This window comes from Dromaius novaehollandiae, chromosome 17, assembly GCF_036370855.1.
Source record: "Dromaius novaehollandiae isolate bDroNov1 chromosome 17, bDroNov1.hap1, whole genome shotgun sequence".
NCBI lineage: Eukaryota > Metazoa > Chordata > Aves > Casuariiformes > Dromaiidae > Dromaius > Dromaius novaehollandiae.
In genome coordinates, this window is record NC_088114.1 from 15,566,857 (window position 1) to 15,594,041 (window position 27,185).

The window sequence follows — 27,185 nt, forward strand, 5'->3', positions numbered from 1 at the left end:
CATTTTGATAAATGGGGACATTTCCAGCTTATTCCTTTTCACACCTATAAGTAACATTGTGTAAGACAGCTCGAGCACGTACAGTCATCTCTTAGCCCACCTGATGCAGACTAGATGATCTGTGGAGGTCACTTCCAACCTCAACCATTCTGTGATTCTAAGAATTGCAACTCACTAGATTCCTGCCACAGCCTGGGATGAAGTCATGTGCTTTTCCCTATTCCTCCCAGATGGAGTTCCCTCTCACCCAGCTTAGTGCACTGGCATCCAGAGGTTTGACATTCGGATATCACAGGAGCCAAGAAATTTGGCATGAATTCGTCTAGATGAGTATTTCCAGGCAAACCCATTTTGGAAACTCTGCAATCCACTCAATTATGCTCAACTTTTGGCCAGTCCTTTGAACTCCACTCACCATTGCTGTCTTGAGATGCAGGGTATCGTGAAGTACAGAGCCTGTTTCCCAGTTCTTGATTTTGACAAACCGTGGACATTTGGAAGGACTTCCGTTCACTGTGTTCTTAGTTGGGGACTGCCGCCCTGATGGTGGTGGCTGGACAACAGTGAAGACCAGGCACAAAGTTAATATTTGTCAATGACATACAGGAAAAATACAGGCCATAGGCACAAGCAGCATCTTGGATTAGTGGATTTCTCCTGTGGATGCTTGTGCTTAAATCCTAATGATAACATGGTGACACAAGGTGCATGATCTTAAAGTGCTGGCAAATATTTGGCAGCGTTTGAGATCCTATAATGGAGCAATCGACTCTCAGTGCAATTGGGTAGTTAACTCTGTTTACTGGACAGCAGCCAAACCTGGAGGAAAGAAGAGTTACAGAAACAGAGACAGAAATGACTTAGGAGGGTATTATGCTCATGTTTCCCAGTGGAAGACTTTCCTCTCTAAAATATATATTAAATATATCTTCTTACAGAGCGTCACCTGCTCAGGTTTTACTTGTGCCAATGCCTGCCTCACTGATATGAGTACTCTGAGACAGAGCTGATCATTCCTCCAAGCAGACCAAATGCATGTCTCTGATATCAGCGCTGGAAGAAAGTAGGAGTAAGGACGGATAAAGTATGCAAGCGGAAAGGCTATTGAATTATGCATAGTTGGATTACTTCAGTCACAGCTCTGAATCTCCAGCCGTCCCTGGTACCTACGTCAGGGTGTGCTCGTCTAGCACATCGTGAATTACATCTCGACGTAAGGAGCACGCTCAGCCAGCAAAGAGCTTATAATGAGAGGACCTGACTGCCTGTTCTGCTTCCAAGAGCTTGTATTTGCACATGTTTTCAAATATAATATTAAGTATTTGCACCATAACCCTTGCTCTTAAGACCTGACTTGACTTGCCCTTGAGACTCTTAAAGAGAAGTCTGTATCCAGCAGTGTATTCTGTGACAGCGAGCTGCACGCTGGCCCTGGAAACAGAGACATATCTTCAGGGAATTAGGTCTTACAACCAGGTGTGCTTCAATCACTGCAACTGCAAAGGACTTGCTGGAGGTTTCAAGGGGAAACCCAATCCCAGACCAGACCATCCTGTCAAAAGCTGTTTAAATTTGATGCCACTTAAAGGCTTGGCATCTCTGCAGAGTAGATGGGGGCTTGCGGTGGGTTTTGATGTAGACTTTCTACATGAACTGTGCAGCTTCTGTCCCTTTCTAATTTATTTGGAAGATTTTTTTTAAAAACATAAAAATGGCCCTGCTCTCAGCATGCATTTTATGATCCATTCAGAGTTTCACACTCCTTTTAGGTGGTGCCGGAGGAAGCAATCATTCTGGGTTTATGTCACAGGCACAGCTCATGGACTACCTGCAATAACATAAATTTGGCATTACAGTCTTGCTCACTGAAGAGCTAACTGAAAAAGAAGCAGCCCATGGTGGAAGAAGCTCTTCTTTCCAAACAAGCAGCTTTGCAGACACCACTGCATTGCTCTGCTGGCCATATTTTTGCCCAGTTTTTGTTTTTAACATGTGTACCTTCCTTGTCATTTTTTTCTGACTCTTTCAAGGGAACAAAACCATTTCTGAACCCCTGACAGCACCCTGTGTCCACTGAACCTACTTGGGCCAACCTTTGGGACCAAGAGGGTAGTCTGCCATGCTCCTCCTGCAGGGTGATATTCAGAGTGGCTCTGAACAAGTGTGGTGAAACACGGCTGAAAACTGGTGCTCAAAAACACAGGCAAAGTATAATCCTTACCTATACCCCTGCCTGCCAGACACGAATAAGAAGCATCAGCTAAAGCAGAAAGTGGTGGTTGTATCTAGCACCACTATTTTTATTCTGGGCTAGTTTTACCAGCACCGATCTGCTGTCAGGGCTTCAGTACAGCCTAGAAGGTGTGCTAAACAGTAAGACATCTTGCTAGAACAGGTATGGCCTGAGAGCATGCTAGGGAACGTTGCATCCTTGGAGCAAGCAAACACCCGGTGCACGCACTCGCGGATGCTGGCTGCCTCACATCTGCCTTCAAACGCTCTACCTTAAGGCCTTCTCCAAGCCACTCCTTTTCCTTTTTGCCTTTTCCCTGCAGGCAGTTGTGAAGTTTGTGTCATTCTTGAAAGAGGGCCATGGTGAAGAAGTACGCTGACTCGCCGGGATGCCAGCAGGGCTGGAACAGCCGAGATGATACCACCTACGAGCAGCAGCGTCGCCAGGCCTGGCAGCTGCTGCACAGAGCACCGTGGGGAAAGCGGCACCTGGGAGAACGTGGGAGAGTGCTCCGTGTGTGTGTATATGCCTTCCCTGTGAGGCATATCTGAAGCCAAATATTACCCCCACTTCTGTCAGGGAGGTTATATGAGATCCCTTCATGTTTTAGGCAGCTGTGATATTAGTGACTCAAGAGTGGGACAAATGGAGAGACTACCGTAGCAGCCAGGCGCACATGCATTATGCAAACATCTTTTACAACAGAGCAGGTTGGCACTTATCGTCGGCGTGCAGCTTGCGAGCTGTCTGCGGTTCTTACAGATGAAGAGGAGAAACGCACCCAGCCCCGGCTGCTTCTTGGGTCCCAAAAGGCAGAGAGCATCCTGCTTTTTGCAGACCCAAGGGAGCTTTATAGGTCCTCAGCCTTCCTCTTCTTGCCTCCCAGCCAGGCTTGAAGGGGCCCTGCACGGATGGCACGTATGGCCCTGCTGAAATTCATTGGCGATGGGGGGAACCAGACTTGGAGCATTATCCGAGGTCATAGATGTATTAGCCTGCTGACATTTCCTTCCAGACTGCATTAGCTGTGCTAGTTGAAAATGTTTTTTCCCTCGTTATAAAGCTCTAAATCATCCTTACAAGCCAGGAGCTGAGCTGATTCCCTTCCCCTGCTAACACACGCCCGCACACCCCCGTGGTTACAGCGCCGTTCCTAACAAATCAAGCTGCACAGGCTGAAATATGGCTCATGCCGGTCCCAGCCTGGTGAAGTCACAGCATTTTTCTGTCAGAAAGGTTTAGGGCCAGGTGAACTCGTCTTCTGGGAAACAAGCAAAACACACTGCATGATTTTGCAAAAAAAGACCGAGAAGAAGGACCCGTGCCCAACTGGTCTTTCAGGACCCTATTGCAAGTGCCGTGAGCGTCCTCCACCTGGACAAGGGAAGCCACCAAATAGCGCTTTAAGAACAACATGTATACAAAGCTCATGTCTGGCTTGGCTCACCACCATTGCTGCATTAAATGCTGATTAACTGCCATTTGCAATAAGCTCAGTGAAACTATTAATGGTGACAAAAGCTCCATCTCCTCCACAGCACTGTTAGCCCAAGCACAGCTCGTCTTCACATGCCCTCCCTACAACACTGACGAGTGCGAGTCCTGAAAAACCGCCATCTCTGGGAAGCAAGTGCTGCGGGGCTGGTTTTTAAGGCATCCTGCAGCTCAGTCCAGCTGAGAAACATGGGCTGGGACGTGGGTGTTTAGTGGGGACAACGTGTCGAGGTCGCCGTCACCCTGACCACATCCAACCTGGGGGAGCCGCTGCAGAGGGAGCGGGGAGGCTGGCGGCAGCTCTGGAGACTGCGGGGAGTATGTGAAAAAACCCAAACCGCTTCCAGCAGAGGAGGCATAATGATTTGGGGATAAGAAGGATAAAAAGAAAGCCTGCACATCTAATGAAAAAAAACAAAAACGAGTTTAATAGCAGCTTAAGACTGGGGATTTTAGCAGCCCTAACACGGAGAGAAATTAAGCTCTGAACACAGAAGGTTATAAAGTGCTTATAGTAACAGACACATACATGCAAGGAGCTTAGCAAAGAAGGCAGAAGGACAGTCTCCACAGCCAGGGGAAAGGGACCGAAGTGTCACCTGTCCTTGGGGGAGATGGACTCGTGATACCTGCCACTGCGCATTAGGAAGGACGTGGGGCTGCCCAGGGACGTCTTTGCGGCGGCAGAGCGAAGTGCGCTGCAGCTCTTGGACGCACCCGTTTGCGTATGGTGCCGTATGACGGTACCCATGGTACGATCGTCCACGCTGTCACGAGAGCTGGCGAGGGGAGGACAGAGATCGCTCCAAACTGAGCACCCAACACAGGTTGGCTAGAAATGGGCAGCAGATCTGACACGGTCAGGATTATCTCGGCCTCCCTGCACAGCGGGGTCTCACGTGCCCCACCTATGTCAGACACCTTGTGCATGCTTTAAAAGTGCACGTGGATGTCGTTCTGCTCAGGACCCCCAGGCAGACTGGTAGTGCTCCCAGCACAGCAGGAAAAGGGGGCCTGGGAAGAGTCAACCCACCGCAACCAAGCCATCGTGTGCAATACCAAGCACCGCCAAGCCCCGTTCCCTTCTGCTGTTACGAAGGGATCTTGTCACCTCAGTGAAGATGCAGGATGTGCCCCTTAGAGAGCAGGCTGAGAAAGGCAGAGGTCCTCTCTGCGGTGCAGAGCAGGCAATGCAAGGCATTAATGACCTCTGTGCTGGGCAGTCAGGTCTCCAGGACAGTGCGAGGTGACCCCTGCCATAAGCCTCGCCACAGGGCACCGGCCAGCGTGCTCCTCTCCCTGCCTTGCTCACGGGGTCATTATACTCGATGACGGCATGTCCCGTCACCTCCCTGTTTCTCTGTTTGCATCTCATCTTAGTCTGGAAACTCTTCAGAAAAGGGAAAATGTCTGTTGGAAGAGCAGTGGGGCCCAGACCAAGAGTAGCTGCTGGGCACTGCTGGGGCATTGACGCAGGGCTCAGCATATGAGTGTTAACTACACTGTTGTGGCCCCTGCAAGGACAGCAGAGCTGGCCTGCAGGCAACAGTTAGTGAAGGGGGTTGGTACTGTAGCTCGCTGGGAGCCAGGAAGAGGCATGGGCCAGGCCTGCGCAGTGCTGCCCTTTCTGCTGAGGAAGCTCCTGAGCTGAGGCAACACTGATTTTCTTGGAAGTCTTCATGTGACCATTAATCTGCTTTTCTCCCCTCCCTTGGAAAACATTCCTTACTAGGTCACCCTGAGAAATCTGGTGGGGAGAGGGCAGGCGAGGAGACCAAACGCTCCCAGGACTGGTACCCCACGGTCCTGCCCCTGCTGCCGGTTAGTCCCATCTCGGAGACACGTTTGGCTGAACGGGCCTGGCCACGCTGAGGTAACGTCATGTTTTCCCCGAGGTGATCCTTCTGGCCTGGCAGGGACCGCCTTGCGTCTCTGGCTTCGCTACAAACGTGGAGTTAATCCACTTTTGGCAGGGAAGCCTGAGAATTTATCCTCGCAGAGAGTGCGGAGATGAAAAGGCACCGTACAACATATTAGCTGAAGTGCTGTATTGAATTACCTTCCTACAAATCAAAACAAGCTTAATAACATGACTCGGCTTTTCGCCACAGCAAGCGATGGCAATCCCAAGGGAAGGTTTCCGAGAAGGAGTGTGCTGCCCCTGTTCTCCCCACCATGCTCCTGACCCTGCCTCAGCCCCTTTGCCTGGAGGAACATTGCTCTCCAGAGGCATGCACGCGGGCTGAGCCGCAGCCTCGCTGCTCCCTCCCAGTACGGCCAAAGGGAACTTGGCTTGTGGCCCAAAGGGGCTCTGGCCCCCCAGCCGCACTGGGGCAGCCCTGCAGGAGAGAGCGCTGGGGGATGGGAGTGTGGTGCCATGGCCTTCGCGTCGGCACCCTCAAGGACAGACCAGAACGTAGATGCCGTGCCCCGAAACCATGGCTCTGCTGAGGAGTGATTTAAGGAGCTTTGGGCCACCACGACGTCTCTGTTGGCTGATGGCTGGGAGCAGCTCTGGGCACGGCTGCGGAGGGAGCCTTGCAGCTCTCGCAGACACCTTAGCTACCCTGTGCTGGGCGCCATCCTGCCTGGTGCTGAGCTCCCTCATTCCTCTCGAAATCAGGAGCCCCCATGGCAGCAAAGGGAGTCCTTGTGCACTGTCAATGCTGGGAGACCCACCAGGACAGTTCTCCCACCGCCGAGCCCCCTCCCACCCATGGCAGCATGAGCGATGGGTCTTACCTGCTCTGTTTCAGAGTAGGGGTTGTTGAGGACCACGGGCGCGTTGCTCTTTCCCCACAAATCGCCAAAGACGCGGTCGTTCTCCATCCGAGCAGGTAAGGGTTTCTGGGGCTTGTTTTCCCCTTCTCTGAAACTGAAGGGTTAAAAACCATGTGGGTGAAGGGGTTGTGGAGGGAAGCTTGGTGGGTGCCCAGGCCAGCAGCTTGGCGGGCGCGGGGCCGGCTCTGCAGGGCCACTCCGGCAGGCTGCTCTCCGAGCAAGCGATCCCTCCAGGACTCGCTCGTGTCACTTCATGCAGGAGGGAGAACTTCAACGTTGCACCGAGGGAGGGGGAGGAAACGCTCTGCATTGGCCAAGACAATGAATCACCTTCTACGAGGGCAACCAAAACACAATAGACATTTTCTCAGACAAACAAGTGCAGAGCCTTAAAAACGACAGGAAACCAGTGCCCCATGTTGGCTGTGGGACCGAAGCCGTGTCCTTCTCCAAGCTTGGCACCCAAAGCCCATGCCAACCTTTAGCACCCCACCACCTGCACAAGTGGGGTTACGGACCCGATCCTCTTCCCTCTAAAAAGCAAGCCAAAGCAATCCTCACGCCTGCGAAAGCAAGCACAGAGCCAGAGGGAAGGAGAGGAGCACACATGTTTATCTGCAAAGCCTCACGGCAAAAGCAGCCAGGTTTGCAGAGTGCCGGCTTGTGTTTATGAGCGGAGGAGAGGAAAAAACCCAAGAAAAAAGAGGTGGCTCCCGGGAGAGAGATAGAGCTCTCTCTCCTCTTCCTGACCTTTACAGATGCTGCAAGTGCTTCTGAAGGCAAGGGATTTTACCCGGGTGAATCTATTCAAGCAAACAGACTGCTTGCTTACACAAAGCTCAGTACATTTGCAAGGTTGGGGGAACAAGGACGTCTCCAGCATTGGCTGTACTGGCCTGCGCTTAGTTTAAGACCGATATCACTCACAGTGCCTAAATGCACAAAGTCCACCCCGCAGTCAGACCCACACTGCCAGCACCGAAAGGACGGCGCTGGGTGCCCCGGTGCTGGCCAGGTCCGGGCAGGAGCTTCCCAGCTAGGTGGGTTACGCCGCGTGGGGCCGCGGGCTGTGGCTGGCACAGCCTCCCTGCTCGCAGCAGCACTGCCTTTGCCCTTGCTCAACAGACCATCAAGCTAATGTGCTCTGGCAATTATTTTGCTCCTGCTGTCAGTTCTTAAAAGTCTTCCAGATGCCCACTAAAGTCAGTAATGAGCCTTTCCATTAACAACGGCAGGCTTTGGGCACTGACCAAAGGAGTATTCTTACACGCAAGACATAATTCACACCAACACGATGCTCCTGAAACAGTCTCTGGGAGACACATATGTGCACACATACAAATTCAGACTCACCACCCACCTCGCCTCCAGCCTGTATCTTTAGGTACAGCTTAAGCAAATATTTCATTTAAAGGCAATCTCCCTTTGTTCTAACTTTTCAGTAATTTTTCTGTGTTTACAGAGCAATATTCAGCTGCCAAAATATTACAGTAGGCTCCTGGATATCTTCCAAACACTGCATGCCTTAGGGTGAAAGTGGCCAGCTTGGTGCAAGAAAGGAGGCATAACTGCAACAGGGGCAGCTTTCTTTTGAAATTACTATCCTCTGCTATTCAGAGAAGTTGATTTGGCCTGTTTGAGTATGTGAAAGGGTTTTGATCAGATAAAATACAAGAAACCTCACCCACCGTGATGTGCATGCAAAGACAAAGACGACAGGCCCCGGCTCTTTGCTAACTCCGAGTAACCGTGGCCGTGCTGCTGCAGGGAGCACCCGGCCCCCACGCAGGCTGCCCAGCGCCGCATCGTGCCCTGCTGCCCGGCCCGCTGCCCGGTCCACCTGCCAGGGCCCTCACAGCTCTGCTTCCCGCAGTGGCGATGAGTGCTCTGACGGTCCCAGACTGAAACGCGGGAGCACAGCCTCCTCCACCCTGCTCAGAGCTCTGCCTGCGAGGGAGACCGCGGCTGCCTGGTGGCACAGCCAGCCCTGGCTCAGACCCTCACTCCTGCGATAGCGAACAACCCTTACGAGCGCTGGTGTCTCCCACTTGGGCTGCCAGGCATGGGGACACGTGCTCCATCTGCCCTCAACTTGTTTGCCAGCAGAGCTGAACTGCTTATGAGGGGGAAGAGGAAAATCTCCCGCTGATCACACCCCTGAGGCTCCTGAGCCCAGCTCAAACTAGCTGTACCTTGGGAAGTCGTACCAGCAGAGGAAAAACAAGGCAGCGCTGCTTTAGTCCACGTGGCCACGGCACCAGCCTTGATTTGGCCACTCTTGAGCCTGCTGGAGACAACCAAAAGCCATTGATAGTCACTCTGCCACCCTCTACCAGCCCATTCAAACGGGGGAAAAGCAAGGTCTCTTAATATGTCTTGTTTACCTCCATCTAGAGAATTCCTAGGTGGAAGACAGAATTAGCAGGATGAAAATTCATCAGATCTGCCTGTTTTCTCTCCAAGTCAAGCCCAGCTATTAAATCTCTCAAAGAATACTCATCTCCAGGGCTCCGCATTCCTGCCCTCTGGCACTGATCCCTATCATAGCCTCAAAATCCCAGCTTAGCAGAGGGAAACAAACTTTTGTTTCAATTGCAAAGTGAATCTGCACCTTCTGAAAAGCCTGTTCTCCGCAGCCAAATAAAAGGCAGTGTCTGTTTGACTGGTTGCAAGTTACTAAATGACATTCCTTGGAAAGCCCAGTGTCTTGCCTTGCCTGCTGTACTCTGGGTGAGGTGAAACGCCTTGTGGAGGAGGAAGGGGAGGCTCTGTCTTCCATACAAAGTCCTCGGGTTTTTGGCATCTTTCTTTGACCTCCTTTGGGCTTTCCAGCAGCCTCTGAGCAGATCTGTCCCACTGACCTGCAGGCTTCCCCGCAGCATCCTCTGGCTGGGGTTTGGTGATTCCAAGGACAGTTCTTCCTACCTCTTCTGAGATGTCACCAAGTACTTCTCTAATCCTCCATGCCGAGATGACTGAATTTGAAGGGAGAATGGAGGCAGGTGAAACACCACTTCAGGTCAACACAGAGCCTCTCCTGTAGCTGATGAGCACCAACATGCTGATCCACATCCGATCCAGAATCAAGACATACGCACAAAATCCAAAAGGAGATGGAAGAAATCCCTCAGCTTTACTGCCTGAGAGGGGGGACTGAGAGGAAAGAACCTCCTGGGGGCCTCCAGTACCTCTCTAAAGGCACAGAGACACTTGGCCAGGCAGATCCCACCATGTCAGATATTCCACAGGCGCCTCAAAAATGACAGTGAGCATATGCCTGCAGACTCCTGGCATGACCCGCTGTTTCCAGGAAGGTGTTTGCAAGCCAGTCTAAACGGGCATCTGCAGGCGTGATGGAATCTCAGAGACGAATCAGTCAACTGGCAGCAGCAGCTGGAGGACTCAGCTAGAAAGCTGCATACGTAATCTCATTGTCTGCACACCAGGAAAGCCATAAATGCTAGTACCTGTGCCAATGGCATGAAAAAAGACCAGCTGCTTGAATTAAGTCATCACTGTAGTTGGCTACCTTGTACTTTAGAAGTAGGATGAAATTGCTGGAGTTGGGCCCTGCTCCTGTTTGCTGGCCTCAAGGATCATCCAACAGTGAGAAACATCATCCTGAGGAACAGAGAGACATTAGTGCCTGGATGCGCAGGAGCAAATGCTGTGTCCCACTGCGTGTTTGCAATGGGGCAGAAATGGGTTGCTTATTGCTGTTCTTTCCCGGCAGCCTCACCGCTGTGCGCAAGGGAGCAAGGTGCTGCCCCCACCCTTACTTTCTGCTATAAGAGCAGTCAAGTGTAGCTGCAACAAAACCATTAGATAAAACTCATGGTTATGTCTCTGGCACCTGTGCTGGTGTTGAGCTGTCATTTGGACTCTGTGCAGTGTTAGTGAAGGAGGCTGGAAGCTGTGGAGGCGTCCATCCTTAGAAGACCTGCTGGTGCGTGCACCATGGGCTGTGCCAGCACTGACCTCTTCCAGATGAGGCTGCATGGAATTATCAGGCTCTGTCTTTTGGAGAGAGAGGAAAGAAGAGCCTGTTTAGAGGAGCCACAGCTTCATCCCAGTCACAGCCAAGATAGGGGGAAAAAATCAATTGCTTAATTTTACAAATATTTCCTGCCCTTTTCTTAGAATCATCTAGCTTGTGAGCTCAGACAGGAATGCTAACAAGGCCTTCAGGACAGTTGTTTTCCTCGCTTTGGTCTGACTTCCCCAGCTGGCAGCAGAGACAGGGGGTGACCTGCCCACTTTCATATGAGGTTGTTTACTCACATGTTCTGGGAACACTGCTGGGATAGCCAAAATGCCTTGTCCAAACTCAGCCTCAGTATAATGTTTTCAGAAGCACTTTAGTGATAGGTAGGCTGAAAGGGCTCTTCTCACAGGTTCCCAGGTGGCCAGCGGTGAAAGCACATTTCCCCCAAGGGGTGGTTCAAAATAGCCACGTTAGCCTTCTGCAGCAAAGTTGCAGCCAAAGCAGCCCCTTCTGCTAAAAAGGCGAATGAGGGAGTTTCACTAGACTTGGCCAACATCAGCCTTTGGAGGAATCCTCACGACTTGCTTCCAAATCCGATCTAGTGTCTTTCAAGAACTGGAGCAAATCCTGAATATCTTGTCCTTAGAGACGCCTATTTTGCTGAATGGCTAATATCGCTCTCCTAAATGCCAGATCCAAGATCCAAAGTTCTCCTTTCTGGCCTTGGTCCTACTGCCAGATCTATCAAATGCTATTTTGGCATTAGCAAGTTCTCTTGGATTCAGAGCAGGTTTTTGAGAAGGGAACAAAGCTTAGGTCTTTTGTTTTCAAAGCAAAATTCTTTATTAAGAAAAGAAGGAGGAATCCTGCCATCCCCCACTCTTGAAAAGGCACAGCACTGGATTGCTGTCTCACCTCTGAAAGAGCATCTGGCTGTTTGGAGAAATGAGAGGCACCACTGCTTTCTTTTGACTAATTTGATGATGTTGCAGTGCTCAGAGTGATGAAGCAGAAAGAAAGTTGCTGAGACAGGCCTTTGAGAAATTTCACCAAAGCCTTTCCAAATGAAAAAAAAAGCCACGAACAAAAAGTTTGTCATTTCGCTCCTTTGAAATCACTTGGCAGAAAGATCTCTCTGATTTCCCATGCAGAGATGAGAGGTACAACTAGCTGCTGCGGTCTCCAGGGACCAATTTGGATGAACTGATGGCGACTCGGAAGCCCACACACCTGATGGCTCTCATGCCGTGATGCTGCTAGCAGTGCCCCGTGCAGTGACTACAGCCTGGGATGCTGCTGGAGGGGAAGGTCTCCTTCCAAATCCTTGTTCTGGCAGCTGAAAAGCCTGCACCAGATATTGGGACTTGCCTGTCACACATGCACACACCGCTTGCTCTGAGCTGCAAGAGAGAAATATCTTCTTTTTTTTTCCCCTCTCCTGGTTTGTCCTTGGGGACTGCTGCAAGACTGCCCTACCAGAGTGCCATACACTGCTTCATCCATCCGGGGTAAATGGCTATTCTTCACCTTGGTTTTGCCCCACGGAAAACCAAACTCCAGAGAACATTCTACCCTCAGAGGTTAATGTTTCTCTGCTATCATGCCCCTGGGGCAGTCCATAGTCTGCAATGTTGAAAAACTTGCTGGCTGTGGATTCCTCGTCTCATTGCTGGAGGACTAAGGCAGGACCTCACACAACAATGCACCTTACAGGGAGAGGCTGGAGGAAGGAGCCACATTATGTCAGGGTAGAGCAGGGCCTGGGATCTGCAGAGAGCAGGTGGTGGAGCAGAGCTAGGGAGGAAGAGGGGATTGCGGAAGCAGATGTAGGAATAACTTCAAGAGGTGGAATGTACTTCTTGGAGATGGACCAGGGCCAGCTTGCCCCTGCAGCATGCTCTGAACAGAGCAGGTGATTTCAGAATGATCAAAGCAAGAAAGCACTTTCCAAATGAGAAAGGAAAGCTCGACAGTGACAAAGGAAGAGGACAAAAGCGTCACTAACAAGCACGTGGTGTGGCAGGAGAAGCGAGTCCCACGCCCTCGGGAGGCCAGGGGCATCCCTTGGCTGTGCGGAGAGCCAGGATTAGGAACTAATGAGCTGAGCAAGTTGTGCAGAGCTGGTTCTGAGAGAGATCATGCTGTGAAATAAGAGGCTGCTAAATGCCGTTCATGGATTGTGAATGTACCCCCCCAAATGCTATTGTTAGCAGATGAAGACATGGGGACAGATCCCTGTGCGCTGACCATCTCACATTTTTATGAACAAAAAATGAACATTTTTATGGTTATCTGTTAAACATCCATACTGATATCCACTGATACGTGTGCTGTTTTCTGTTGACCATACTGTTCAGCATCCTGTTGACCATCCTGTTGGTATCCATACTGTTATCGACTGAAGCCATCTGTTCTGTTGTGTAACTGTGGTCTGGCATTGATTGATTGGATAATGAACTAAGCCTGGGAAGGATAAAAGCAAGTAAGCCACATGCCTCTGGTGTGCACTCGGACTCACCGTCAGCTGGCCCGTGGACCTGACGACCCACCCATCACTGGGGATGCCCCGATGCCAACTGCCAGGGAGAACCTGAGTCATCTCGGTGCAGCTCAAGTGTGATGAGAATAATCTGGGGAAAACCATACTGGAAGGGTGGCCCATAAAGGACAGTCAAAGGGTGAGAAGGGTCATTGTACCATGCATCTGTGGCTTAACCATAGAACTGATATGTGTATTCTTTTTTTAAGTTCTTTACTACACTTTTTAGCTTTGCTATACTTGTAGATTGTCTGGTGTTAATTGTTTAGTGTTGCCCAGCGTCTGTCGTATATGTAGAACCACTTAGCTCTAATACTTTCTTATACCTGACAAGTGATGATCTCTTGAGTTCAGTGCAACCAACCCCGGAATCTGAAAGATTCCCGGCTGCCGCTTTAGTGGCGCATCACAGAGATTCAGCCAGTTTCTGGTGCTACCTGTTCCCTCCCAGCCATGCGTTTCTAAACACAAAGAGCATCCAGAGGATTTCAGCTTCAACATCTTATTTCAAGCTGGTGTAAAAAATTAAATGCAATTCAGGTCTCCCAGGAGGGTGTAGGCTCACACATGGCCCTTGAGACAGTCTGCTGGGGACCAAGCACCAGAAGAACAGCTGTTCCAGGCGTTTCAAGAAGCGTCACACAACACAGAGGGCTGTGCTCACATTTGGTGCAGAGACAGAGCAGACAAAGGACTCCCAAGCTCCAAGAGGTGCAAGCTGGAGTTTTGCTCAAGCATTGCCCTGGAAATTGCCCCTGCAGTTGGGAACTTGGGTGGCAAAGGGTGGGGAGCCAGACATGCGACCAGCCACACTCACCCTAGTGCCCAGTTTTTGGTGCTGCCCCTACACCTCTGTGTACTGAAAGAATCTCAGTGAAAGAAGGGCAACACCAGAATGAATAACTTTCCCAGTTTGCTGAGCAGAACTTGGAGCACAGCCAGGAAGGGGAGGCAAATATCACAGGCTTTAGTAGCTCCCTGTCCTGCTGGACCACCCTTCTAGGGACCAAACACCACAACGTGCTCCAAGTGGCAGTGGGTCTCACAGGGACAAGGGCATAAATGTGACACCCTCCAAGAAGGACCCTGACCACCCTCTCTTGGGAGAGTGATCACAGAGCCCTCCACAGGGACATATATTCTGGTGGAACAGGCTGTATGCAGGCACAAAACGCCTCTCCGAATTAGACTGATGTAGTCAGAGTGACGAGGAGAAAGAATCTGCAGAGGGAGAAGGGGAGTAAGGGGAGAGTTAATCACTGTCAAAGCTTCCTGCTTCAACATTTTGCAGAATGGAATAACATGATAGTTTCAGGGAACCTTTTCATTTCAGAGGTTTTAAAGTTTTGTGTCCAAGTACGGAATAATGAAGACATCAGAAATGCAAATGAAATGTTTTGAGCAACACAAAGAGATTTTGGCTGTGGCGAAGGAGGTGGGAGGAAGAGAATTTTCTCTTAGAGAACTGCAAAATTATGGGGTTTGTTCCAATGCAGGATGGAGCCTGAAACCTTGAAACCCTTCATAAAACAGAATTCCTGCTCTCAGCACAGTTCTCCCTCTGAGGGCTGCTGATGCTGCTTTTTGGACCAAAACTGCCATGTTTCCATCATGCTGTTCATGTTATGGAATAGACCCAAGAAGAAAAAAAAACACTGGCAACTTGGGGGGGAAGAGAGAGAGGGGAGATGGGACATGACAATCTCCTTAGAGCCCAGAGGGAAAAACAGACCAGCAGACCTGGGTTAGCTGGCAATGAATGAATCAAACTCTATTTTTATTTTCTAGCTCATGGTGAGCCGTGGAAGAAATGACAGTTCTCATCATACCTTGCTCCCCACTTCCATGCTCAGTTTTATGATCAACTCCACCACAGATGGGTTGCCTGAATAGCAGACATTCAACCATGGTTACAGCCCATCCCATGGGCATGCGGCACATGTACGGGGAACCTTACAGCTAGAAAATAACGGGGAGAAAATGCCAGGTCATTTCAGAGGTAGCTGACCAGGCAGTGCAGGCCAAAGGTGCAGGGGATGTAGATAAACTGACTTTTTTCAGTGCAATATTAACAGCTTCTGGTTTTCCTCACCTGTAACATTAGAGACACGGGCTGAAATCCCAAAGCATTGTGTGTAGTTTGAATCACTTCTGTCAAAGCCCATCTTGAACAATAAGTGAATAACCTCAAGCTTGTAGCATTCCTTTTTGCCCTAGGAAAGCTGTCAAAGCTCTGCAGGCAGGACTGGCTTTGACAAAGCACTCCTGGCTGTGGAGGTCAGCACCAGGCAAGGATGGAGACAGAACAGGATTGGGCCCAAGGCTAGCATCTTCAGCTGGATCGATGGTCAAGTGACGTCTAGAGCTCAACCTTGAAAGAAGTTAAAGCCCCTTTGGACCCTTCTGGTATTTAGGTAGACCTCTATTCCCATTTTGACTAACATCAGCATTGCTTGGTCTCTCTAGCCTGAAGAAGTCACAGCCTAAGGCACTAGAGCTGCATCAATCAGATAAGGGTTGCTTATATTTTTGGACATTTCTTTGGCATCTATCAACACAGTAACCATAGTTATGTACTTTTCCTGTGGGCCAAGAAAACTCTCATTGTAGAAGACCTCTACGATGCCCCAGCTCTGGCTGAGACCAAGCAGAGGAAATGAATCATCTTCAGCACATCGCAGGAGTGGGAGGAGAGAGGGCTGGAGAGTGCCCTTTATCCTGCAGAGCAGCTTTCCACAAGTTTCCCCTGCAGTGCACGTCCTTTCCTACTTCTCTGCTAAAGCCCAGGTCATCTCTCTCATACAGAGTCCTACCACAAGAGCAAAGCTGCAGCTTTTCTATCAAGCAGAAGACTGAAGACTAATTTTGACTGAAAAGTGGATTTTCAGGCCCAAGGTGCTCCCTTTTTTTTTTTAAGGATTTTGAAAAAATAAAGAAATCTTGAGTTTTTGTGAAGTATCCATTTTGCCAATATTTTTGTTGGCTTGAGGTCCATTAAATCTTCTAGTTGCAGTAAATTCAAGCTATTTTGATTTAATTTCTTTAAGAATATATGAGATTCCCCAAAGAAAAGCTACATTTTTCACTCCTCCCCAGGCAGAACAGAACTTCCTAGGAGACTGTCCAGCTGATGAAACGGGACAGGGACATGGGGACACATGCACTGAAGGGTGAGGCTGTACCTTGTGTCAGCCCTTGGGACTGTGCAGTCCATCATCACCCTGCCCCATGCCTTGGGGCTTCGCTGGGCAGTGACCCCCAGCTGCACATCCCCTCCGCCAGAGCAGTCCGCAAAGGTGCAGATTAACAAAAGAATATATTTTGCCTACCCAATACACTGCAGAGACCAAAGTGCACTCTCAAAAAGCAGCCAGATAAATGCTGCATACTGAGACCTGAAGGTATACACTGCAGGCAGGGGATGGCAGGGACGGCTGTCCCCGAGCTCACCCTGTCCCATGGCTCTTCCCCAGGTATCTGCTACCAGCCGCCGGCACTGAGCCGAGCAGATTTTTCTCTGACTCAGTTTGGCTGTCCTAATGTGCTTTGAGTAACTATATCCTCCTCGTAAAAACTGCACAGTTTGAGAGGACAGAAACAACAACACGAAAACATTCAGCTGAAAAAAAAAAAGACGACATATAAAGTGTAGGTGTTAGTGTCTAATGGGAGCAATCCAGAGCTCACCGTCCCCTTGCAGCCCGGCTGGGGCTCTGTTGCTGTTGCTCACAACACGGTTCGCTGCTGCAGCATCCCTGGCTGGGAATCCAGCCTACACAAGGATCTGGCCAGGGATCTAGCTCCGCTGCAGCCAACAAGTCTGGCTTTCCCCTCTCACTGCTTCTGATAAAAAAAGAATACTTTTTGCCTTCTCTGCCTAAGGAAATGGGCATCTCTCAAACAAGCAGACACAACAAGGAAACTAGAAGTTTCCTACCCAACCATCACCAGAACGAGCACCACTTCAGCAAACCCTCCTGAATAACCTGGGCTTTTACATTCAGTAAGTAAATGAGGATGGCAACAACCTGCTGCAACACTTAACACTGCTAAAACATGCTCAGGGACTTGGTGAAAAGCAACATGAAAAGGCAAAGTACCATTGCTAATAAATGGCCAGGAGGCAAGGGTGCTGATACGAAAAAAATAACTACCAAAAATGTTCTTGCAAAGCATGAAGGGCCACAGGCAGATGCCTTGGCGCTGGGGTGATGGTGTCCCTCCATAGACATATCTCAAGGAAACAGCAGTCAGAAGACGATCAGAAAGGCAATCCCACATGCACGGCCCCTTGCAGGAACCAATATCAGAAATGAACCTCTCACTTTCATCGGCATTACTTCACCCTCTTCCAAAGGCCATGGGGCAGGCATTCAGAAGTGCCCCACCCTTGTTACACACGCACATACACACACATATTGAAATAATTAACTCAATCTAGAAACAGCAGAAGGGAACAACATGCAGCTCTGCCGTTGCATTCCAGCAAGGGATTGTTATTTCTGAGCTCCCTGGAAGGGAATCGTTCCTCCCCCTTCCATAAGCACAGAAAACCAGAGCAGCCAAGGCAGGTCCCACTGCCCTTTTGCAGAACTCCCCGTGACTTCAGCTGGAGATGGACTGGGCTTCTCTTCTTGCCTCCTAAGAGCTAGAGCCTGATTGCCAAACACCACAGAAGGTTTCAAAACCCATTTCTTTGGGGAGCATCATACTCGGTCAGTCTGACATTCCTTCACCCATTTGGGCAGCAGATTTTAACTGGAGAGCTCCCAAGCAGAGTATCAAGGACAGCCAATACCACGAATCTTACTTGGCAAATGGGGAAGCTAAGTCACAAGATTTTTGCCTAAAGGTTGCAGCAAATGTGCCCAAGACCACAGAACAGAAGCAAATCCAAGCCCGGCCTGTGATCTACTGCATCACACTGTTAGGTCCCAGGACATGTCACTCTTGCTCTTTCTCCAATTTCCCATGCTTACATCTTTCTCCCTTTCTTCCACCATCTACTCCCAATATTTCATTCCTTTTATCTTCCCCTCGTGAACTGCTTCCCCCTTTTTTTGCATCCCTTCCTCTCCCATATCTGAGATGGCAACAGTTTCTGGACAGGTGTCTACCGTCACCTAAACCAGCCATTTTGGGTAGTCATAACTAGCACATTTCACCGAAAGTAAAAAATGTATATAGGGACCTACCAGTCCACCTGGACTTCTATATCTCTTGTCTCTACCTTGAAGGGTGCATCTCCATCGCTGTTCTTACTGCTGCTCTTCAGGAGATCCAAGACGGGCTCAATTTCTTTGAGCAGTTCGTTATCTTCCACACCACCATTGAGGCAAGGGTGACAACAAGCACTGTCCTTCCCTTTCCCAGTGTCCTGCCCTTTCGTGTCGGTAACAACACCGTTAACATGGACCAATGGCTCAACTTCCCGCCTGATCTCTCTGGCCCACAGGGAGCCCATGGTGCGGTCGGCTCCTGACAGTGGCTGCTCTTTGCTGTGCAGGCTTGGGTTGGACAAGTCAACTGCCTTCGGAGTCGGGCACAAGGGCCTGGTTACGCGGATGGTTTTTGGTGTTCCATCACCAGCAAAAGTGGTCTCCAGATGAGTGGTGAAGCCCTCGGGGCCCCGCAGGATGAGGACCACGTAGGTCTCAGAGGCGATGCTTCTCAGTATCTCTAGCGCAGTCTCATAGCTCATGTCCACCAGCGGTCTGCCATTGACAGCTAAAATGATGTCCCCGGCCTGGATGAGGCCGCTCTGCTCTGCAGCCCCTCCCCGGATCAGGTCCGAGATGATGACAGGTGGCTTGTTGACACGCTCCTTCACCAGGAAGCCAAGGCCCCCGACCTTGCGCTTGAACAGCCTCACGGAGATGACGTTGGGCTGTATCTGCTGCACGCTGAACACATTCTCTTCCATGGCAGCCCTCAGTCTTCTAGCTTGCGGGCCAGGACCTTGAGACCTGCTGAGCACAGAGAAACTCAGTGCCCAGAGCTCATCAGCTGAGAAGCTTATCCACTCGAGGATGGGCTGTGCCAGGGAAGGGGAAACTCGCCTCACTGCAAAACTCCTCTGGCCTTTGGGTCCAGGCTGGTGTTTTGTAGCATACTCACTCCTGCCTCTCTCTTCCAGCGCAGGCAGCCCAGGGAAGGCGAGAGCGCGTCGCTAGAGGGAAGCAAGCCCAGAAGCAGCATGTACAGGTCTGGGCATCACTTGGCCGAGCAGGGGCTGGAGGGGGCAAAATGACAGCTTCAAGTCAAGCTCTGATCCTGCTCGGGGCAGAGGGGTGGAGGCAGTCTGCCCACATCACGGACATCCCCACAGACTACTTCTCAGGCTGCAAATGGACCAGGAGCTTCTTTATCTAGAAAGGAGGAAAAAACAAAAAAGGGAAAAGAAAGAGGTGACATTGGGTGGATGTAAGTACAGGCTCCACGCAGGGGTCTACATGCCACAGACACCCACATGCATCAGCCAGTCCACGCGGATGTCGTCCCCCAGGCTGCATTTCAAAGAGAGGCTGCAGCCTTGGATTGCTCTGAGCTCTATTTCCTCTGCTCCCCCTGCAAAAATCTCCACCATCTGTTCACGGAGGGAAGCTAAAGCATTGCAGAGCAGGGAAGCCCTGGGAAGGGGCTGCTGGACAGCCTTGCTCTGACCCTCCCCTCTTTGCCATTTGGTCACAAGCAAAAAACGCATGAGCAAGTTGCACAAATTGGTGGAGCTGCATGGAGCTCAGCAATGATTTCTGCCATCTGAGGATCTCGTCTCCCCGCATTTGTCAGAGTATCTTCAAGAACTTGCCCCCCAGGTAGAGATGGATGGGGATGACCAGGTAGGGGCTTTGCATCTCTGTCCAGGATGAAATCTGTTTCACAGGCACCTTCACACAGAGTCCCCTTCAGTGGGTCAGGAAAAAGAGTGGCACACACAAGCAAAACAAGGCGATAGAGGAGAACAGTCAGATCCCCTTATCCTGAGTTACATCAAATTACTTGTAATGCCATGCTTTTAAGCCTGGCTAAAAGGATCACAGCCTCAGCCTGACTCAGTTCCTCTTCTCCCTTTATTTCAGCCAGGAAGGCTCTGGTGTGAAGATACAGGAGGCAAAGCTTGAACTCCCCTATGCCCAACCCTGACAGGCAATTCTTAAGGCAGTTCCCAAACAAATTGCTTTAACTGATGGAAAATCACCTAGGAGAGAACATGCAGTGAGTTTATCCTGCTCCCAAAGGACCTGATGCATCCAGGCATGGCTTTCTACAGCACTCGAGTGGCTTGGGGAAACATGTCTCATTGACTTCTGATGGGACTCTGGTTCTTACATGCCTGCACTTGTGTTAGATAACTCCAGCTCCCAAATCCTCTCAGCATTCCCCTCCCATTTCTTTGATGCTTTGGAAAACATTTCTCTCTGGGACCGCACCCTGGTATTTAACAACAAGCTGAAACACATTTTTTTTCCTTTTTTAAATCCGACTTTCAGAGAAATAACAGAATAACTGAAGGCAGGATCAGTTATCTAACTTGGCTAGCTCTCTGTGCTTCACAAGGTCTGCAGATTGGAGGTACTGACAACGCAAAGGAAAACAATGTCCTGTCCCCTGGAGCCAGCGTGCTCAGGGCAGCGTTCACGCCTTGAGGTGCCTCATACTGAGCACCCTTCTCCCACACGCCCACGGAGAAGCTGGGGAGCTCGCCAAGGAGCAGCTCCAGGGCGTAGCGGCACTGACTTGCAGACCCGCTGGAGGGGCTGGGAACTCTGCAGGGTGCACGCAGGGCATTGCCTCCTCCCTCCCCGCTAGCTCTGGGAGCCCTGAAGCCACGAGCAGGGCCAGGAGCACCCTCCAGTCTCCGTGGGGTGGGCACAGGCAGGACAGGCAGGCAGGAGACAGCCCTCACGGTCCAAGCAGGATGGGAGGGAAAGGCAGGGATCTGAGGGGCAGAGAGGTTTGTGATGCTGGGCCCAGCACTAACTCACTTGGGCATCTTAATCCTCATGTGACAAAGGCTGCCGACCCCGCGTGGGCTCTTTACAAGAGAGTAGAGAAGAAAGCAATAACAGCATTAACGACTGATAACCCGAGACGAAGGATTTAACCCCTATTGCTGTTCTCGTGCCATCAGTCAGCCCTGCAGAGCAGTAGCAGCATGCAGAGGAATAAATGATTTTTCTGCTGCAGTCACCCCACCTGGACACTGCAGGCCCCCTCTTCCCTTCCCTGCCCCTCAGGAGGTGGGGGTGGCTGTCCCCTCTGCCAGGACATGCACTGTCATGGGCGGGAGGCTGGAGTGCTGCAAGGGACAGCAACACTGGGGACTCTGTGGGACAGACCTGCTCTCCGGGGACGTTTGCCAGCCCTTCCTTGGGCTGGAAAGCAGCAAGCGCTGTTTGGCCAGGTTTTGTGTTTTGCCCGCTGGGCTCCTGCCAGCCCCTCCTGTGCGCTTTGGGCCAGGGCAGGATCAGTCCATTGCTCCAGTGGAGCTGTCTGAGAAGGGAGGTGGGAGACACCTCCTCCAGCAGTGACCAGAGCCATGGATGGCAGGAGTTTATCTGAGGGCGAATTTACCACGGGATTCCCCAGCCAGAACCTGCTTTCACCAGTATCGCTGGAAGTGGTTGATTCAGCAGCACAAGCGGGACAAATCTTCCCTCTCTTTTACGGGCGAGAGCCCTCAGACCCTTCAGCAGCAGTGCCAAAAGACAGACCAGCTTCCCTTTCCCTGCGCAGGATCTTTCTTTTCATGCTGTGGCTTCTGGAGGAGAAGGCAGCCTGCCAGCACGGCCAGGAGCGGAGCACGGGTTCCTGCATCCTCCATTCCTTTCTGTTGCTCCAGCTAAAGACAGGACAACTTTGACCTGACCCAGTCACCAGTTCCTTGTGCAAATGAGGTCACCACAACCCTGCTGTCTGGGCAAACCACTGATTCATGCAGGATTCATTTCAAATGTATTAGCTGACGCTGTAAGTATAAACAAGGCTTTGAAATCAGTTTAACTACCAGGCGAGTGTGGGACTGTCAGCCTCGCTGTCAAGGGGAGAACCCTGTTATTTGCTTGGGATTAGTCATCGGCTACGTGGCATTCATGAACTCCTTGCAGTCAGCAAACTGCGCGTTCACAAGATGCCTGCCGCAGCGGAGCCAGGGCTGTTCTTTGGGATGGCAAAGCACAAACCCCCTTATCACGGCCAGACTAACATACAGAGCCTTGCACGTTGTTATGCTCCCTGCCACGGAGGGTGGCAGATACGGAAAAGCCCAGATCCCAAGGGCCCCACCTAGTATCACATCAGAGGAATTAAGCACAGTGAAGCCTGTAGGACTCAAAGGCCAAGGTCCACCCAGGCGCTGACCTGGACCCTGCGGGTCTGCAGGAGACCCTCTGAGCCAGACGCTCACAGACTGGTGATGATGTCTCCTTTCAGCCCTGAACTGTGACTTTCCTAGGTGCCCCAGCTCCCTCCAAGTCATCGTATCGAGGTGTTACAACTCTGGCTGACAGATCTACAAAGCCTGCGTGGAGCTGGTGATGCCAGTCCTCCTGGGAGGTCCCCCAGCAGCCCTATCCCTACCCTGCCAGCTCCCTCCTAAAGCAGCCTTGGAGACTCACATACTCACTGCAGTGCTTCCATGGGAGTGGAGGAGGGCTGAGGTCCTGGAAGGGCACCCCTGTGCCCAAGCCCAGGCTGCTTTACCCCAGGCTGCTCTCCTTCCCCAGCGAGGTTTGCCCGAGAAAAACATTCTGCGACCATGTTCTTATTGACCAGCTAAAACACCCCGAAAGATTTAGAGTTCCTCGCTCTTCTCCCAAGAGACTAATTTTCATTTTGTTCTTCCAAAAAGCTTATGAAGTTATATATATGTAGTCGATCCTCCCCTCCCTGCATGGAGACTCGTTGCAGCTGAGCTCCTCAAGGCCCCAGCACCCGCTGCGGTGAGGCTCTGCTCCCCCAGCGACTCAGACGGCCAGGAGGAATAAACCCTGCAGCCACCTCAGCCTGTCCTTGACATCCCCAGCTCTGTGAGCAACCTTGGCTCCGCTCTGGCTTTGCTTCTCACTCCGCCTTTCCCCACTTTCCATGGGGGAACGGCTTCAGCACAACAGCTTCTGGTTTACTCCAGCTGTGCAGGAGTACCGAGCAGGGCCCATGCACGCCCAAAATGCTCTTCATGTCAAGCCAGCTTCCTCCTAATGGGGCAGCGGGTGTCACAGCACGGTAGCAGGAGGTAAAAGACAGGAAAGCATGCCACCTACTCAGTGCCTGGGGAATGAGAGCAGGGGGAAAAGTCGCCAAGCTGGAAATTTGATTGTCAACACATAGACCTTGTAATGTTTTCCTAGACACATATGAACCTATTAGAGGCCATCACCTGTCAAGTAACAGAGGCATTTTTGCAGGGAGCATCAGGTGGGGTGAGGAAACGCCAATCTCCCAGCAGAGGAAAGACTAACAAACATTTGCAGAGACCCCTGCCAGCATGGATTGCTCGGAGCACCAGTCAGAGTTCCAGCACGCAGTCTGCAAAATCTCAGTGAATCATAGCTGGATGCACTGCATTTGCTACCCAGAAAACCACTGAATTCCACTAATTACTTACAAGTATGGAGAGAAGAGAAAGTCAGATTATAAGAGATACCTAACTGTCCAGCCAGGAATTTCTCCGAGGTCAGAATTAGCACCAGCATGTCCCATGAAGACAAGAGGGGAACTCACTCCCACCACCCAGGGACAACCTGTCTCTGAACCCTGGACTCTGCTGCTTTTTTAGCAGAAGATCTGGGCATGCATTTTCCAGCTACAAAATCTCATACAAACTCTGTGATGCCCTTTAGCTCCCTGCGAGACTCAAGGCAGAAAACCCCATCTGTCTGTTTGATTGTGAGATTTCATAAAAGGTTTGTTAAAAGGGGTTTTGATGCCAAGAGCTGGCAAAGCAGTGCATAGGCATTTGAGGGGAAATCTGCATGAAGATGTGAGGGACAGGCAGAAGATAAGGACATGAAAGACTGTCAGAGACCCCGAGGAGCACGGGGAGGACTTCCCAGGATACCCACAGACACTTGCATGTCAGGGTTTCCCACGCAGCCCACTCTGGAAGCATCCCAGGACAGCCGCAGATTTGTTCTCATCAACAGAGAGGCACATTTCAGATCAAACCTGAAACATTTTACTCCGTGCAAACAACAGGGAGACGCACCGTCTGGCTGTAGTGCGGATGGCTGAGCTGTGCTCAGCTCTGCTGAGCTCAGTTCTCTTTAAAAGGATCATTAACCGTCTGATTTATGTGTCCAAGAGCAGCGGTATGTTTGCCAGGTAGTACATTTACAGCTACTGGAGGTGTCACCTCTCGCTCCTTAAATTCAGTGCGAGCTGCGCAGCGAGTGGTGTTTGACCACGGGTGAGCGCTGCTCACGTGGAAACACTTTTCATTTCACCTTTGAAAGGCAGCTGAGGGATGGCTGACGCCACGGGCAAACCCAGGCTCGACTCGCTGGCAGGTGCCTCCGGTTTCGCAAAACACAACGAACAGCAGGGCCCTGCCTGGAGGGGACACGGCGCGGGGGGACACACGGCTGCTCAGCTACCGCAGCAAAAACGGACACGGCGATACCTCACCCGGCAAAGTCACCTCCTCCGCGCCCGGCCCCTTGCCTGGCACGCGCGGCCAGCGCGGCGGGGAGCAAAGCTGCCGTGCCGCGGCGCAGGGTGCGAGACCGGCAGCGCGTGCATGCACCCCACATCGGGTTCGACTCAGGAGCCGTATGCCAACACCAAAACTGATCTCTGCGTAGGAGCATTGGGGGTTCCCGGGCAGAGGAGATCGCAAAGGCTACAAAGCTGGCCACGCTGGTCAGGCAGACTCTGCGTCCGTCTCCCTCCCTCTCCAAACTGTAAAACAGAGGTAAACATCGACCCACATTACAAAACAGCGACAAATCCTGCTGGGCTGCAAACATTTCCTAGCGCCTCAGACAAAAGCATTAACTGATCTAGACACCGATCCATGCTGACGTTACTTTTTTTCATCGGCCTTAACCAGCGCAGGGGAGAGGAGCAGAGCAGGAGCCCTACGGCAGCCAGGAAGGCACAGGCCCACAATAGCTTTGAAGGCATTTGCTTAAGAAATGAGTCCTTACGAAAAACTGATAAAGAAAAGCTTTTAGAGTCACCAAATAGCATTTCAAGCAACAAACTCCAGCACATATGTTAATTGGATGATTTGATTTCAAAAGCAAAGCGGAGGAGAAATAAATCTTCTGAGCTTAACACAATCTCTTAGCTATCCCAGCCGTAAACTGGAGGCTGCAGTAAGCCGGCACATGCCAGGCACCAGCCCTTCCGAGTGGGCACTCAATTTGCCCTCGCCCTTGGAAATCGGTTTTGAGCCTTGTCTCTCACAGATCTCTGCTATGGTAATGGCTCACATTTTTATGTGCCAGCTTTAAATGGACACCATTGTCTTATTTAATTAGTTTTCATGGGATTTATATTGTTCAACAGAGAACCCCAGGGCTGATGGATTTATGCCTGTTTAATTTTTGCAACCCATGGAGCGTCAGTGAGTGTGATGAGGAGTAATGGGATGCAACATATGCACAGTTACTGTAAACCTGCGTGTTTGTGCATCGGAAAATGGAGCATTAAAGTGATTCACTGGCATTTAGCTGCACTCATGCCAACAGTGCTGCACTCAACTCCCTTTCAGCTCCGACCAATGCTGCTATCTAGCTATGGCACAAGACCTTTTAATGCTGAAAATATATATACAATTTTTTTCCGAGCAATCCCCAATTATCCACCTACAACCAACCCAGCCAAAGTCCACCTGGAAGAGAGCGAGTTGTTTTTCTTTCACAGCCAGGTCGCAAACCATGTGTCTCATTTCTCCCTTCCTTCCCCATTTTCCCCCATGAATTTTCTTCACCCCCTTATTAAGGTGATTCACACCTAGAGGCGAATTAATAAAAGATGCCCTTTGCATCCCTGTGCTAGTCTCTCATGGCAGCGCCCAGATTGCCTTCTAGAGAGACTGCTGGAGTTTTTCCCGCTGCATTTTAACTCGTTCCTTACTCCATAGCAACAGCTGCTTCCCCCTTCAGCAGCGCTCCGCAGCCTGCCCCGGGCAGACGGCCCGTGCTCCGCTTAGCCGGCCTGCCGCTTCTCCCGTCCCCGGGAAGAGCCAAGGATCACGCGCAGCCTGACGCCCGCGGGTTCTCCAGCCCTTCTGGCCACGTAGCGCACAGGGGGAAGGATGAGGGGACCGAAGATACAGCCAGATTTCCAGAGCCGCAACACGCAGAGAGGGGGAGAGAGCTGCCCGTCGCGGCACGCGTGGGGAGCATTGGCTCGTGCTGTGCGACCAGACCGCGGCGAGGAGCACGGGCTCGTTGCAGTGCCAGGAGCCACGCAGGGCAGCTTTACCACACAGCGGGCTCAGGGAGGACGGAGGGACGTCTGCTCACTAGAGGAACCAGGTGCCCGGTTCTCAGCCCTAGAGACCAGCTCTTCCCACGCAGTTCGGTAGCGTATGGATGTTTCCACTGAAAACATGTCTGGGGCTGTCAGTGGCAGAAGAACAGTTAATAAAACAGATGCTTGCTTTCTGATATAAATAAATCTATGTTCGTTCCCTGAGAGAGTACATTTTCCTCTAATCAGGGCTTTGTTTTCTGGAAAGCAAAACAATACATGTTTGCTCTTTGCAATAGAGCTGAGCTGAAGCCCGCAGGCTGCAGCCGGTCCAAGGGATGAGGTCCACAAGCCCTGTGGCCCGCTGCACCTTTGTGCCACTCCTGCAGCGCGGGCTTGAGCGCGTCTGAATCATCCCTCTTCAGGGCACGAAACGGCTGAGCAAAGCCTAGTCCTGCAGGTGTAAACAGCTGGCTGCGCATCATCGGGAGAGCATTCCTACGCTCGCCTAATCAAGGAGCGACAGCGCCTGCCACCTTAGCGTCCCGTCCCTAGAGGAAGCAGACCCGCACAGAAACTTTGCTGTAATTTAAGGACGTCCTTCGTCCCCCTCCCAGCTCTCCCTTGCCCCATCTGATACGAACCACACCTATCTAAGCAGATCGCAGGCAACAAATTTTAATGTTGCCAAGACAACTATGTTGACAATATTCTCCTTTTCAGATGACAAAAAC

At 51.1% G+C, this 27,185-nt stretch overlaps 1 protein-coding gene across 2 annotated transcripts in view; it reads right to left on the reverse strand.

The window, feature by feature from the left end:
• NOS1 (nitric oxide synthase 1) overlaps positions 1-27,185 on the reverse strand; it is a 91,186-nt gene that overhangs the window by 34,180 nt on the left and 29,821 nt on the right. For both annotated transcript variants that reach the window (XM_026119157.2, XM_064522325.1), the window contains exons 2-4: positions 18,228-19,400; positions 6,470-6,602; positions 416-553 (exon numbers count right to left, since the gene is read on the reverse strand). In XM_026119157.2, coding sequence (XP_025974942.2) covers positions 416-553; positions 6,470-6,602; positions 18,228-18,955 — 999 coding nt within the window. In that variant the 5' untranslated portion in view covers positions 18,956-19,400. The remainder of the gene's footprint in view (positions 1-415; positions 554-6,469; positions 6,603-18,227; positions 19,401-27,185) is intronic.